The 13,280-nt window shown below is 43.1% G+C and overlaps 1 protein-coding gene across 2 annotated transcripts in view; it reads left to right on the forward strand.

Annotated features, from left to right (window-relative positions):
• The first annotated feature begins 4,848 nt into the window (after window positions 1-4,848).
• PAHX (phytanoyl-CoA dioxygenase (PhyH) family protein) overlaps window positions 4,849-13,280 on the forward strand; it is a 54,085-nt gene continuing 45,653 nt past the window's right edge. The window contains exon 1 of one of the 2 annotated variants that reach the window (XM_087688580.1): window positions 4,849-5,203. Coding sequence is in view for 1 of the 2 variants with exons in the window: in XM_087688581.1 (XP_087544707.1) it covers window positions 5,146-5,203 (58 nt within the window). In the remaining variant the exon portion in view is untranslated. The remainder of the gene's footprint in view (window positions 5,204-13,280) is intronic. The other variant, XM_087688581.1, reaches the window with a different exon arrangement.

Below are 13,280 nucleotides of genomic sequence, written 5' to 3' on the forward strand. Positions count from 1 at the left end.
CTATACATTCCATGTGGTGCATTTATCCCATGCTGTACATTATAGGCAGGCTACCCATGATTGCCATGCTGGCCATTGGTACCATATTGTTTATGATGGGGTTGATTCATATAGGGTGTATGGGGGCTTCTAGGGAGAGTGGGGGAATTTCGACCAAGGGTGGGAGAGGGCCTTAGTGGGGTGTTGGCTACACAGTTGATGGGGGAGTTCAATAGGGGCTCATTATGCGCATGAGAGGGTTCACCAATCTTGTAGGTAGAAGGGGGAATTCCCTTAGCACCAAGTATACCCTGTGGACCATGCAATGGCTCTTGATGTAGAGGATGTCTAGATTCATGCCTAGATCAGTCATTGACCTTCTCTTGGGATGAAGCAGTAGCTAATTGAGCAACAAGAGTAGTGAGTTGCTCCAAGGTCTGTTGAGTCCTTGAGTTTAAGAGGGTCATATGCTCGATCGCTTCATCAAACTTGGACATCATTTGGCGGTGGTTGGTGACCATGCTATTACGCCATTCCATGTGACGAAGCTCATGCTAACGTAGGGTGTGATTGAGTAGGGTGTATGGGTCCGTGTCAGGCATTTCCTCCTACATATCACCATGATAATCTTATGCCGAGCTCGGTTCATCATTCATGGAGGTCTGGGAGTCTCTAATCTCCCTCTGGAGTTCCTCATGGGCCTTGCTTTTGCCTTTTGGCTAGCCATCTAGATGCAGTCCTCCACAGGAGCTGCTGTTAGTAAATGGAGCATAACTTTTTGTAGGAAACTCTCATTGATGAGATTTTTGATTCAGGTAGTAGGGGACAAAGTCCCGTTTGAGATGAGCTATTAACCTTTGTGACAAAAAATGAATAGAATTTTTTGCAATGGAATTACTGTGCCTATCCTGAGCGGTCTACCCCCTGTCCACAGTGACCCTAACACATAAAAATGAACATGACTTCCAAACCGTAGTTCCAATTGGGGAGGTTTTTCATCCAAACCGGAGGGGACAAAGCCCTCTTCAAGGAGCTATAAGATTCACTCCCAGATTCAAAATAAAATTTTCTGTAGTAGGATCTTCTTGACTGTCTCGCAGGACTATGACCAAAAACACTGCAAGTCTCTTATTGCTAAAGCCTTATATGGATGGAGCATATTTTGAGAGACTTGATCAACAATAAGAATATCATCCTGAGCTATCATCCAAGAGACTTCATGGTATTAGAGGTTGAGGAGTGGCTTACAAAATATGGGATCGACTGATGAGGGCTCTCGTGCTTGTTCCTAAGTTTGAGCTTCAAAGAAGGAAAGCTTCAAGTGAAGCTTTCATGGCTGCCCACAAGAACTCTCTACATGCTGAGCTCTATTCTTCAATCCGGGTGTAAGAGAGGTCATTCAGGGGCTAAAGGGCTTGTGGTGGTTGAGCTCTCCAAGATAGGGAGGGATTGGGATGAGTTCCAATGGTCTGAGATAGCTTCAGTTGAAGAATCCATGGTTGCCCAAACTATCCTGAACTGTCCAGCTTGCTGTCCATCTTGGACGTTGATTCCCGAGACCAATAGTGTCAAGAAGGAAGAGAGAGGAGTGCTCAGTCAAGTGCCTAGGAGTGGCAGGAGTGCCAAGGGGCAACATGAGGGGAAGGGCAGAAGGAGTGGAGTAGGCAGGGCAACCAATGCAAAATGCGCTGAAAATTGCGAGGGTTGCCCTCATGTAGGCCTTCTGGGCAGCAACCCCCCCACTCCACTGCTTGATTAAGAGCTTGTGGGGTTAAGAACAATGTCCCAAGACTGGTTGATGCTGGGGAGCAACCTCAAGCCAGATCTTGGAGGTTTTTGGGGTAGGAAGCCATGGCAGCTTGTAAGAGAAGAGAGAGAAGGAAGGTTGGAGCAAAAAGTAACTGGGATTTTGTCATTTTCCAACTCTTGGAACTCTAAACTTGGTTTGGAACCCCTAAATTTTTGCATGAAAAGAAGTGATGACATGTTATTTTAACCATTTTACCTCCAGATATGTCCGAGTCTCCAGCCATAGCTTCTACTTGCTCCAAAAAGCTGAGGTTAACTATAGTCCTTCATGCTATACCTATACCTGTAAGCTGAGTAACTAGGGTTTTTGGGATTCGAAAAGGAAGAAAGGGAAAATAAGAAAAGGACTAAAGCATGAAGCTTTGATACCACTTGTAATGAATGAAGCTAAGAGGAGAGAGGAGAGGAGCTGAAGAGAGAGAAAGAGAGTAAGAAGAAGAGGAAAGAAGACTAGAAGAAGAGAGAGAAGGCATGAAAGAGAGGAGAAGGGAGGAGGAAGCCATGGGAGCTCAAGATGAAGGTGAAGAGTATGTTCTTGATAATAACTGGTTGTCCTAATCTGGGACTCTTACACCTTATATACCCCGGTCAGTGTGGCTGGGTGTCTAACCCCTAGTTTGTATGTATCCTGCTTGTTACAGAAAAGTCCATGACTTTAGTAGGTTGTCATCCCTAGGGCAATAACTATGGGCTAATATGTCTATTTCATAGTAGATAGGACTAATGGGAGGGTAGAAAGAGGCGGGGTGAATTATGGAAGGTGAAGGTGTAGAAGATGGTAAAGATAACCTATGTGTAGGGAGGTTTAAGTAAGGCCTTTGGACTCTTGAAAGGTCTCATCCAAATCCTGACTCAATGAGACAATATCAACAATCTCATTATGTTGAACATTGGAAGTAGAATCTACTTCTAAGAGGGGAGATGACACGTGCATGTTTGAGTCCTTTGCACCGTGGGTTCCTTTGTGAAGATGTGAGAGGAAAATGGAGGCCACAATTGTACATGGCTTTGCAACCATGGCATAATGCACTATCAATAGTCTTAAAAAAGTCATCTAGTCTACATATAACCCACATGAAAATGTCAATAGTAGACATTGAGAAAAGTTATGATTTAAAACTACTCACATGGTAGGTCGCTTCACAATGGTTACTATATCCTCTACAAGAACCTTTGCCCTAGTATGAAAAAGAGGTGCTCCACCTTCTAGGTATGTTGCAGCAACCATGGGTGCAGAGTCTCCATTACCAACCCAACCACTCATTGATCCTGCCAATTGCAAGAGAAATAACCAAAACTCAAATTTAGCCAAGCATATCCTTTTTAATGGTACAATAATAAGTTGGTGACTATGGACTTCTATATAAAATTGAGAAAACTTCTATTACCCATGCAATTATTGGTTTCATGGAGTAAAACAACTTAGCTTTGATGATTTTGGTGAAGTTTAATTGTGTTGTGTTGTCTGTCCACTATGACACATCTTTAGCTCATGTGAATTTTGAGAGAACAATTATTAACAACTTACTGGCGCTATGCCACACCTGAATGACGTGATGAAGCCAAGTTGATTGAGTTTAAATTAGTCACATATGGGCACATTTATCTTACAATTCTATGTTATTTTCAAGAATTGGCATAGAAGTCTTGGGATATCAAAATATATGCTAACAAATTTTTGAAGCAAGTTTACTAATATTATTATTGTTGAATTACTTTGTACATGATATGTTTGCCTAACATGGCAATTGATAAAGGTGGAATGCACTGTGACCTCACATAAACATTTTAAAAAAATACCCATAAGCAAAAAGGTATTGCTTGGCCTTAATTTCATTCAATAGGAGAAATGATTTACCACACATTAGTAAACATAGAGGTGCTTTTATGATATCGTCAAGTTTTGTTACATAAGAGAATCATTTTAACGAAATCAAATCCAAAAAAGGTAACTGGAATTACTTAGATATTGTACATGAAAAACTAGTCCTTCTTTTTAAAATAACAACTACAAAAGGAATATACAAACATAATTCAATTTATGTAGATGTGACCCTATAAGTGTAATGCTATTGCAAACCAAAGTTTAAATTACAACATTACATAAATATGCAATATAAAATCACAAAGTATCCAAAACATATTGTGTACCCATTGATCCATGGCATAGGGATGGTCAAGCACCATTTGTTAGGAAAGAACCAATACTATTACAAAGGCCTCTTAACACATGAAAAAGCACCCAAAAAAATAAATTCAAATCCAAGTGTAATGACTATGCATGATGATGTGTTAAAATGGAAAGAACAGATACAAATACACCAATTTCATATTGATTTGATTAGGGGGCCTTATTATGTTCATGCATGCTTCATCTATATGTATTTGAAAGACTCCCTATGTAAAATGAGAATCATGGTAGTAGCAAATTTACCTCCCATTGTACAAGATAATCGCTCATGCCAAGTGAATGAAAGTATTACGCTTTACAAATACTCATTTTTGCTTATGCACCGTTCTTATCCAAAATCCATATGCATGAAGGTGTAATAATGATCATATTCATATGGCCATGAAAATAAAATTTTAATAAAAAAACCGATGACAACTTGCATAAGGAAAACACAAATTTGGCATAGTTTATTCACAAATTAATACAAGTAGTGGACAAAAGTCTACTCGGAAAGGTAGCACTTAAAACAATACTAGCACAATCATAAGTGGAAATTAAGATTTCACAAAACAAATTTGAGTGGTACATTGAAAGAATAAAATGCATTACTACAAAATAAAGGTTTTCTCTCAAACCTGATGTATGCGACAATACAAGTAAACATGAACATTTCCGAACAATGAAATGGAAATTTCAACGTTGAACCTATTTCCACCAGGGAAATGGCTCCCAACTAGTTCAGTGGGAACCCATAGAGACCAATCTGGCATGTGCGAGCTGATTAACAAAGAATAAATAATAAATTTTCAGGCAAAATGAGGTTTGCTAGCCAACAAAAATTCTCACGTGAGTGAACTTGGGAGTTAGCCCTCATGGGCAATGCTTTCACTGATGGCTGAAAAGGGTTTCCAGTTTGCAGTCAGGTGGCAAACCCCAAGCCATGAGAACTAGCAAATTTGGCAACCTGGGTGCGAACTCAGGCCTGGTGGAGACTGGTCCTTAATTTTGTAACAAAGGCGCAACTGGCTTTGTGTAACCAGCCTTGTAGACCGATCAACGCCGGGGGACTGAGAACGCCTGCCTGCATAGTCACGTTCACCCGAGAAGGGAGCTCTTGCAAGGAAACGACATTAATTTTGGCGTGGTCGACAAGAGCAGGGAAGTTTTGTGAGAGATTTTGTGGGATGGCTATGGAAGGTGGTGGGCTCACGCCGGATCAGATAGCTTTCTACGCATCAGAAGGTCAGTCCCTGAGACAGTTGCAAGGCAGAGCCCACTCTGAAGGTTTTTGCTTTGCTGAGAATAGTGCTTTTTCCCTGTTGTTCGATCCAGCTCATGGGACCCTTCGGAATGATAATGAATCACATGAAGAGATCACAGATATTTCTAGTCACCAAAGGTCTTCATCTGTTAATACATCTCAAAGGAGACTCTCTGGATGTGCCAAACGTTTTGGCTATCTTATGTCTCTAACGTTGTCGCTAATTTATAAAAGGGAAGGACACTAATTGGACATGCACCGAGTCAAGAAGCTCAAAGAGGTGATCTGGGCCGTGAGGTGTTGAAGGTAGAGTCAGATGATTTCATGAATGATAGGATAGAGTGTATGTCCACTCATATGAATGGTGCGTGAGAGCAACCAATCAGCACTTAAGATATAAATTTGTGTTTAGGTGTCGCTGAGGAAGGAAAATCTGTGTTTTTGGCTGCTAGCAGTACTTTGGGCTGCATTTAGGGTTGCAAGATGCTGCATCTGGGTGTTTAGGAGCAGTGCATGCAGCAGGTGCTGCAAGTTTGGCATGATAAGCTGCATTTTGGGTGTTAGACAGCAGAGTAGACAGTAAAAACTGTGGTTGCAGCAGCCTGGAGCAATTATAGCTGCAGTGAACTGTCAGTTGGAAGCCATGAAAGGGACACAGGAAGAAGAAAATGCTGAAGATGACGAAGGAAACAAAACTCAAAATCTGAGTGAAGCGAACAAGAAACGATGCTGATACAACAGCCCCTGCACACGTGCCTTGGCATGTAAATGAGGGTGTCAAACCTTGAAAGTCAGGAGATGAAGAAATCTGACTGAGAGTGCTAGAATTTAGAAAAGTTTGGAGAGACAATGTTGATAGAACTACTGTAAACACAAAGAACAACAAGAACACAATGAACTCAAAGAGAATAGACTCGGAAAATGGAATCCATATACCAAAGCTCAAGAGTTTACAATGGCACAGGTTGTGGATAACCAGCAGAGTGTTGCAGACTCATTCTTTCCACCAGGAAGTAGAGCAAACTGAACGGATGAGTATTTGGATACATGCATTATAGTGGACAAGAGGCTGTCTATAATTAGGCGAAAATAAAACAATAATAATGAACAGTTCAGCCGGCATTGAGTGCAGCCCAAAAATACACTCAGCCTATATTACATGCGCTAGACACAGAATAGAAATGCATTCTAATAGTAAACTCTGTCACCTAGGACATATACTTTGCTAACACCCTCTCTCAAATTGTGGGTGATCAGCATAATAAATTATACAATGAGTAAGGACTCATCATAGTACATACAACAATGACAATTAGATAGGACCATGGGTACCCAAGTAGTGGGTTATTAAGCTACTACCAAGGTGCCTTGGAAAAACACTGATGTCAAAATTGATTGTGTTAGCAGATTAGTTAGCTCATGAGTAAGTTTGGGTGTGGTTTAGTGAGTTGGGCACGTGAGATTGTTTTATACATTTTTATGGTGCTTTTAATGGTTTTTGGCCATTATTTTATGGCTGACCAGCATTTACTATTATTTTATTTGTTGGCTGACCTGATCGAGATATTGGCATATTTTTGGCTATTTATTCAGTGACTCCCTCTCCTCAATCATTGATTTACTTGTAGTCTTCTAGAGCAGGTCTTGTTGGAGAGGGAGTGAGTGCCAATGTCCACATAGCCGGGGGCTCATTGTTGTATGCGGCTCTGTCTCATGTTTGGTATATGGATTCCATTTCTGAGCATATTTATGACTTCTCTTTGTAGTGTTTTTGTGTCCTCTCTTTTCTCGTAGTCTCTATTTCTTCTCTCTTGTGTTTTGTAGTCTCTTACAACAGTCTTATATGCTTCCATAGCTGCACCCACTTCTTACATGGTATCAGACGTCCGTTTTAGGTCTTAGAGTGCTTTTCTTTGCTATTGCAGGTTTGCTAACTGCTGATTTTGATTCCTAACAATGCTGCGCAACCGACTTGATTCTAGTATAAAACAACCTATTTCCAATCTTTGTTGCTTTTGCTTTGATATTAGCTGCTTGTGTTCTGATTTTTTGCTTTATTTTATTGCTGTATGGCCTACATTTAATGCTTCTTTTAACTGCATTTTGATGTACAACATCTGTGTTTTCAGTTTTATTCATGCTTGCTTGTTGGGTGATTGATTTTCTAGGCTCTGTTGGCTGCATTTGACCAGATTTTCCTTATTTTAGTTGTAGAGGCGAGCATAAGCTCAATTGCCAAGACCCACGGACCGCTTATTGTTCAAGCGTTTCAAGCGAGCACTAATGGCCACCTCTCACATAGCCGACACGCGCCATACCTCTTTATGAATGTAGTGAGCTTACCTTGATGCCTGATTGAGTTGCTTTTTCTCTCAAGCACTTCGATAGCTCCAAGATTCTTGATGCAAGTTTAAGCATTCTTAAACCTCCACCTCCAAGCTCCATCCTCCATAGCCACGCGCGAGACCAGAGAAAAGAAGAGAGAAGATGGAGGAGGGCTTCACCTCCAAGATCCCTTACTCTCACACACTTATTTCCTCACTCACACTCTCTCCCTCAAACACTCACAAGCAAGTAAGAGGAGAAGAGAAGAGAAGAAGAAGAGTCCACTTTGCCACACACCAGAGAATGAGCTCTCATTCACTTTTTGAACTTTATATACAAAACCCTAAATCCCTTTTGGGGGCGGTCATTTCTTTATCCCATTTTTTACATGACCGGTTGTGGTCTCTAGGCCCTTTTTCCCATTGTCATTCTATCTTTCTAGCTTTTTTCCTATCGCCCATTTACCTTTACAATTCGCACAGGTGAGAGCCCGGTGCTCTTAAAATAAATCATGATACGCCTTGCGTTCTTTTACAAAAGTATTGACTTGTACTTTTTTTCTCGCGCGTCTCTCTCCTTGATTTAGGAAATTTTCACACTTATTGTGTTTCTCTATTTTTTTCTTGACACGCCTTTGTTTTCCATTTCACTTTTTCCTTGGCCTTATCTTTTGCTTTAGATTTTTTGGATTTTTCACCTTATTCATCTGAGGGTTAATATTACCCCCTCCTAGTTGAGTGTCAGTCCCATGGCACTTGCTGGGTGGTGAGTCGGACGGTGTTACTGGGACAGCCAAGTGGCATTTTGAGTTTGTATACAAGGTGTGTTGGGGGGTGTGTTGTAGGGATTTATGGAACCAAAAGGTCCCGGAGTTTGGAATGAGCCCTGGTCTTGGAGGGATTTATGGGACTGAAAGGCCCTTGTGTTGGATATGATGTCTGGTCTTGGAGGGATTTGTGGACTTAAAAGGCCCTTGTGTTGGATATGATCCTTGGTGTTGGAGGGATTTATGGACCTGTTGAAGGGATTTATGGAACTGAAAGGCCCTTGCGTGGGATATGATCCTTGGTGCTGGAGGGAGGGTAGTGGACGGATCTGGCTTTGAAATTGAATATTGTATTGGATGGATCCGTCGCCTAGCATTCTGCGGTTGCCTTCTCTTGCGTTGCTCCAAATGAGCTTCATCATTCACTTTTCGACTGGGGCTGTCGCGTCCGCTCCTTGCTTTGCTGTGCTTGCATGGTGACATGTCGCATATGATGGGGAGTGCATTGCATGGATGATGGGGTCTCTGGAGTTGGTGGTTGGAGCCCTTATTTGTACCTGGAAAGAAAAGAAGGTGCACTATCTGGGGGTGTGTCTGCCTTACCGTGAAGTGCATGGTGCAGGTGCTTGTGGGACTGGGAGATGGGTCCAACCTTGGACAAGTTCTCAGTGTGTCCCACACTTGAGGACTCAGTTTGTGCATAGGGGAGGTGCGGTGCGTGTAGCTTAGGGTAACAGGTCTAACCATAGATGAGTGTTATGTCCTTAGGTGTGTCCTGCCCTTGATGTACCCTAAGTGTGAAGTGGGGGATCAAAATGAGGCTAGGGGGTTAGGGACGGAGCTAGTCGACCGAGACCACCCACCGGACATACCTAGCTTGAGGACCTCTAGGTGCAGTGATTGTGATCGATGTGCAACTTGCGGTGGCTACATGTGATATCTTTTCGTTTTTCTTAAAAAAAAAACTATTATAAAGTTACATAGTCACAACAGAAGTTTAATCTACGTCATTGGAGTGAGGTGGTGAAGGGGGCTTAATAGATTTATTAAGGAATCGGTAGCTTTGGAGATACCCCTTGAGGTTTAGGCGGACTTGAAGGGTGGTGGTGGACAGGAATAGATGATTGCAGCGGGTGAAGTGGCTTTCATTTATGTCCTCTAGAAGAGCTATGCAAAATGAAGGCAATAGAGCAGCTCACATCATTAGTCAAGCCATCGCGCAACTATCTATAGCGTTAGGATAAAATGGAGTATTGGGAGGCTGCGCTCCTGCGGGGTGGGGTCTTGCCTAAGGAGTATCCTAAGTAATCTAAGGTAATTACAAGTAGTAATAAAGGCGGGGTCAAGGCATGAAGAGAATTCGTTAGTGAATTGGATTAGGGTATCATACAAGTTTTCTGACGTGAAGATGAGGGCATCTTCATACGTAGTACAATGAGGGTTATAGATTACAAGGAAGTCGTAGTGGTTGTGGACACTGGAGTCAAAATCCACTCCTACCCTTCGAGGGTAGGGCATAAAGGTTGGGTCATTCCGCTCAAAGGGTTGAGTGTTGCAAAAGGCCATCCAGGTGTTCAAGTTGGTGTCGGAGACCCTTCTTCTCCATGTAGGTTGGCATTTGTAGCCGGGCACAAACCTTGGTATTTCAAAAACTTTATTTTGCCAAAATTTGGTATGTTCATGGCCCATAATGTGGAGGTCTGCGCTCTCTCCTCCAACTATTTCTGCCCGAGTCTGCTTCCGATGTTAATTACCTTCTTCACCACCTTGATGGGCAAGATCCTACACAAGGTGGTGGGAAACTTGAAGTTAAAATCGAAGGGGCTTCTAGACGTTTCTTGCCTCTCCCAGATTACAAGGTCAGCATGGAAGGTTGCTGGGGCATTGTTCTCACATGGTGGGATAGATGCTTGGGGTGCCCTCACTCCCTTGGCGTTCCATTTTCTCATTGTCTCCTCTGCCATTTGTTTTCTTTTTTCCCTTAGTGCCACCTTTCTTTATGTGGAAGTGTCTGCGTGTTGCTGCTCTTCAGGCCACAGGGAAGGAGGTGGTGGGACAAGCTTCTCTTCATGTGGTCCCATTTCCAAGTTCACATCCACCTCTCTTTCCCGGCTTGGCTCTTGCTGTTCTCCTTTGATGAACTTGAGTGCATCCACTTCCTGCGAGGTTAGGCCTGCCAATAAGAGATAATGGCGTTGCTCTTTCAGGCTTGGGCCGATCCCGCTAGGTTGTGTGGCGGCATCTGCAGTCTTGCTTTCAGCACTCTACGAGCCATTCCCAGTTTCCTTTTCATTGCCTCTATGGACTCTCCCTCTTCTGGTTGGGTGACGTCCAATAGGATATCCAAGAAGGCGCGTTGCTAGGTCGAGAAGCTCACTTGGGTAGCCTCTGCTTTGCTTTTAGTAAGTATTTTTTCTTTTTCTATTTGAGCGAGACGGCGTGCCAAGGCTTTAATTCTTTTTTCGTTCTGATTAGCCCATTCTTCTGCCCTCCTGTTCATGTCCTTGAGGCTTTCCCCCTCTCCGAGCTAGCACTGTCAGTCTGTGTTCTTGGTCTTCCATCTCTGTCCTTAGCTTTTGCTGCTCTTCTTGTGCTGCGGTAGCCTCTTGGGTTAGTTTTTCCACCTCCCTTTTATACTTGCGAGCTCTTTTCTCCCTCAGCTCCTCCAGCTCTTCTATGGCTTTAGTGATTTTTTCCATTTCAACTTGTAGATATTCGTAGCGTGCCACAATCTCTTCATTGTGCTGTCGTAGGCATCGTGTGGCCTCGATTTCTTCGTTCAAGCACACCTACCATTCAACTTTTGTCTCTTCCTTAGCTTGTAGCTGCTCTTTCAGCTCATTGACTTCCCTTTGGGCCATGGCCATTTGGCGTGTTCTCTCCAATTGGGATGCAACCATGGCCTCCTTTTCTGCTTCGAGCTCTGCTACTGCGGTTCTCTTTTTCTCCTTGGCTCTCTCTAATTGAGAGAGGAGCTCCTTGACGTACTCGTTGTATTCTTCGGGTGGCCTTTGTTGCGAGGACGAAGGTTGTAGAGCCTGCCACCTTTTGCCTCTTAGGATCTCCCCTCGACTCGGCGTCTGTCGTAGCAAGCCTTTTGGTTCCTACCAGGGGGGTTCCTTCTTCTTGCCCTTGCTCCAAGGCTTCCTTGATGATTGCGGTGAGGATCCCCGGAATCCAATGGTTGCGGCCTTTGAAGACGAAGCTTTTCTTTTAGCTTTGGTGGTGGGAGATTCCCCTTCTGTAGTCTGTCCTCTTGTAGCCAAGGCTTTTGCCAAGGTCTTACTGGTCTTTCTCACAAAACCATTGAGGTTCATCTCATCCAACAACCTTGTTGCGACACTCTCTAGTAGGGAAACGTTGATGCGGCTCATGATGGTGTTGTATCTTTGACTAGAAACCAAGGTGTGCCTGGAGCTGGATTTCGGGGTCAGGGATATCTACCAGGCTGATGCCGTCGTTGGTGTGGACTTTTACCTTGTCCATTCCTAGCAAGGTATATACATCTCTTTTGAGTTTCCTCTCTACTTTGTTTGCCAAGCCCAATGCCTTTTCTACCAGCTACGGGGTCAATTCAATTTGTACCTGACGAGTTTCCTCTCCCTCATGCACTGTTATGGTGCCGCGGTTCCTATAGAAAGTCGTCAGAAACTCTGCACAGTGAAAGTAGTCCACTCCTTGGCTTATTGCTTCCATGTATTTTTGCAGATTGCATTGCTCAATGATTTGCCTCACAGCCCGCTCTTCAATGACCACATCTTTTAGGTTGAATATATGTTGGAACTTGAACTGGTTGAAGGCTCGTGTCTCCACCGAAAGTCCATATTTTACTTGTTCCTCTTCTAAAAAGGGCAATTTGCTAGCCTTTTCTTGGCCTAGAAAAGGCCTGCCATGGTGGGTGCTTGTCATGAAATCATGTTCATCATTAGTGTTATTCAAAATAATCATATACAAAAGGGAACGATTACATACTTGCTAATTGAAATGCTTAAGCACAAAAGCAAGCTTTTTTCTCCAAGTAGTTTATTGATTTTAAATTTTATTAATATTTTCCCCAATGACAAGTTGTTGCCTTCTACCCTTGCAATGTGTGCTTTTCCTTATGTAATTGGTTTGATTCACCTTACCTCCACCTTACCCCCTCCCCTTCCGGAAATGAGAAGAATCTTTCCTAGGATTAAAGGGTTAGAGGATGAAGGGCCTTCAGTGCATAATCTTAGTGTTTTACTTTCGCATGAGCCAGGCATAGAAATTCAGATTGTATTCTAACTTAGCATAACTATCCATATCGAAAGGTCGGATGTCGAGGTGGATGATATAGGTAAGGACATTGAGCAAGAAGTGACCGGAGCCCATGCGGCTAGCGATGTGGAGTTCTTCCTTGGTCAAGATGTGATCCAAATAGGGGTGTCCGTGAATATGTTTTTCCATGGGTCGGTCGCGACTGGTCGTCAATACCCTATAAGATGCTGGAGTAACATAAGTTGGGTCATACTCCGATGTTTTGATTGTGCATTGTTGCTCGGCATTTGTCATGACCTGACATTCCTCAAGCTTCCATTGGAGGTGAAGAGTGTACCATTTTTTCAATAAAGGGGAGTTGTTGGTTGCAAACTGTTTCAAGTTGTCAATTTCTTGATCATTGGCACAGGCTACACGCTTGTCATATGTAGTGATGAGGCGTTGTAGCTGTGCTTGCTCACAGGAGACCTTGGTGGCGATCAGCTTGGTAGCTGCTTCAGAAGCCTTGACAAATACAAATTTCGATTCTTCCCAAGAATAAGGGAGTGTTCGTATCTCCGTCGCCAATGGTTCCTCCAAAAGCCCCAAGTCTAAGCGGTTATAGCTTTTAGCAAGGGACTTGAAAGTCACGTCCAAGCGCCGAAGGCAAGCAACCAAGTCATCCCCCGTATGTTCAGCTAAGTCTGCGGCCAAGGTTAGAATTGATCGCTGCTCATAAGAGGGTC

The sequence above is a fragment of the Lygodium microphyllum genome, chromosome 11, assembly GCF_053477565.2.
Source record: "Lygodium microphyllum isolate KBCC chromosome 11, Lygodium_microphyllum_v1.1.10, whole genome shotgun sequence".
Taxonomy (NCBI): Eukaryota; Viridiplantae; Streptophyta; class Polypodiopsida; order Schizaeales; family Lygodiaceae; genus Lygodium; species Lygodium microphyllum.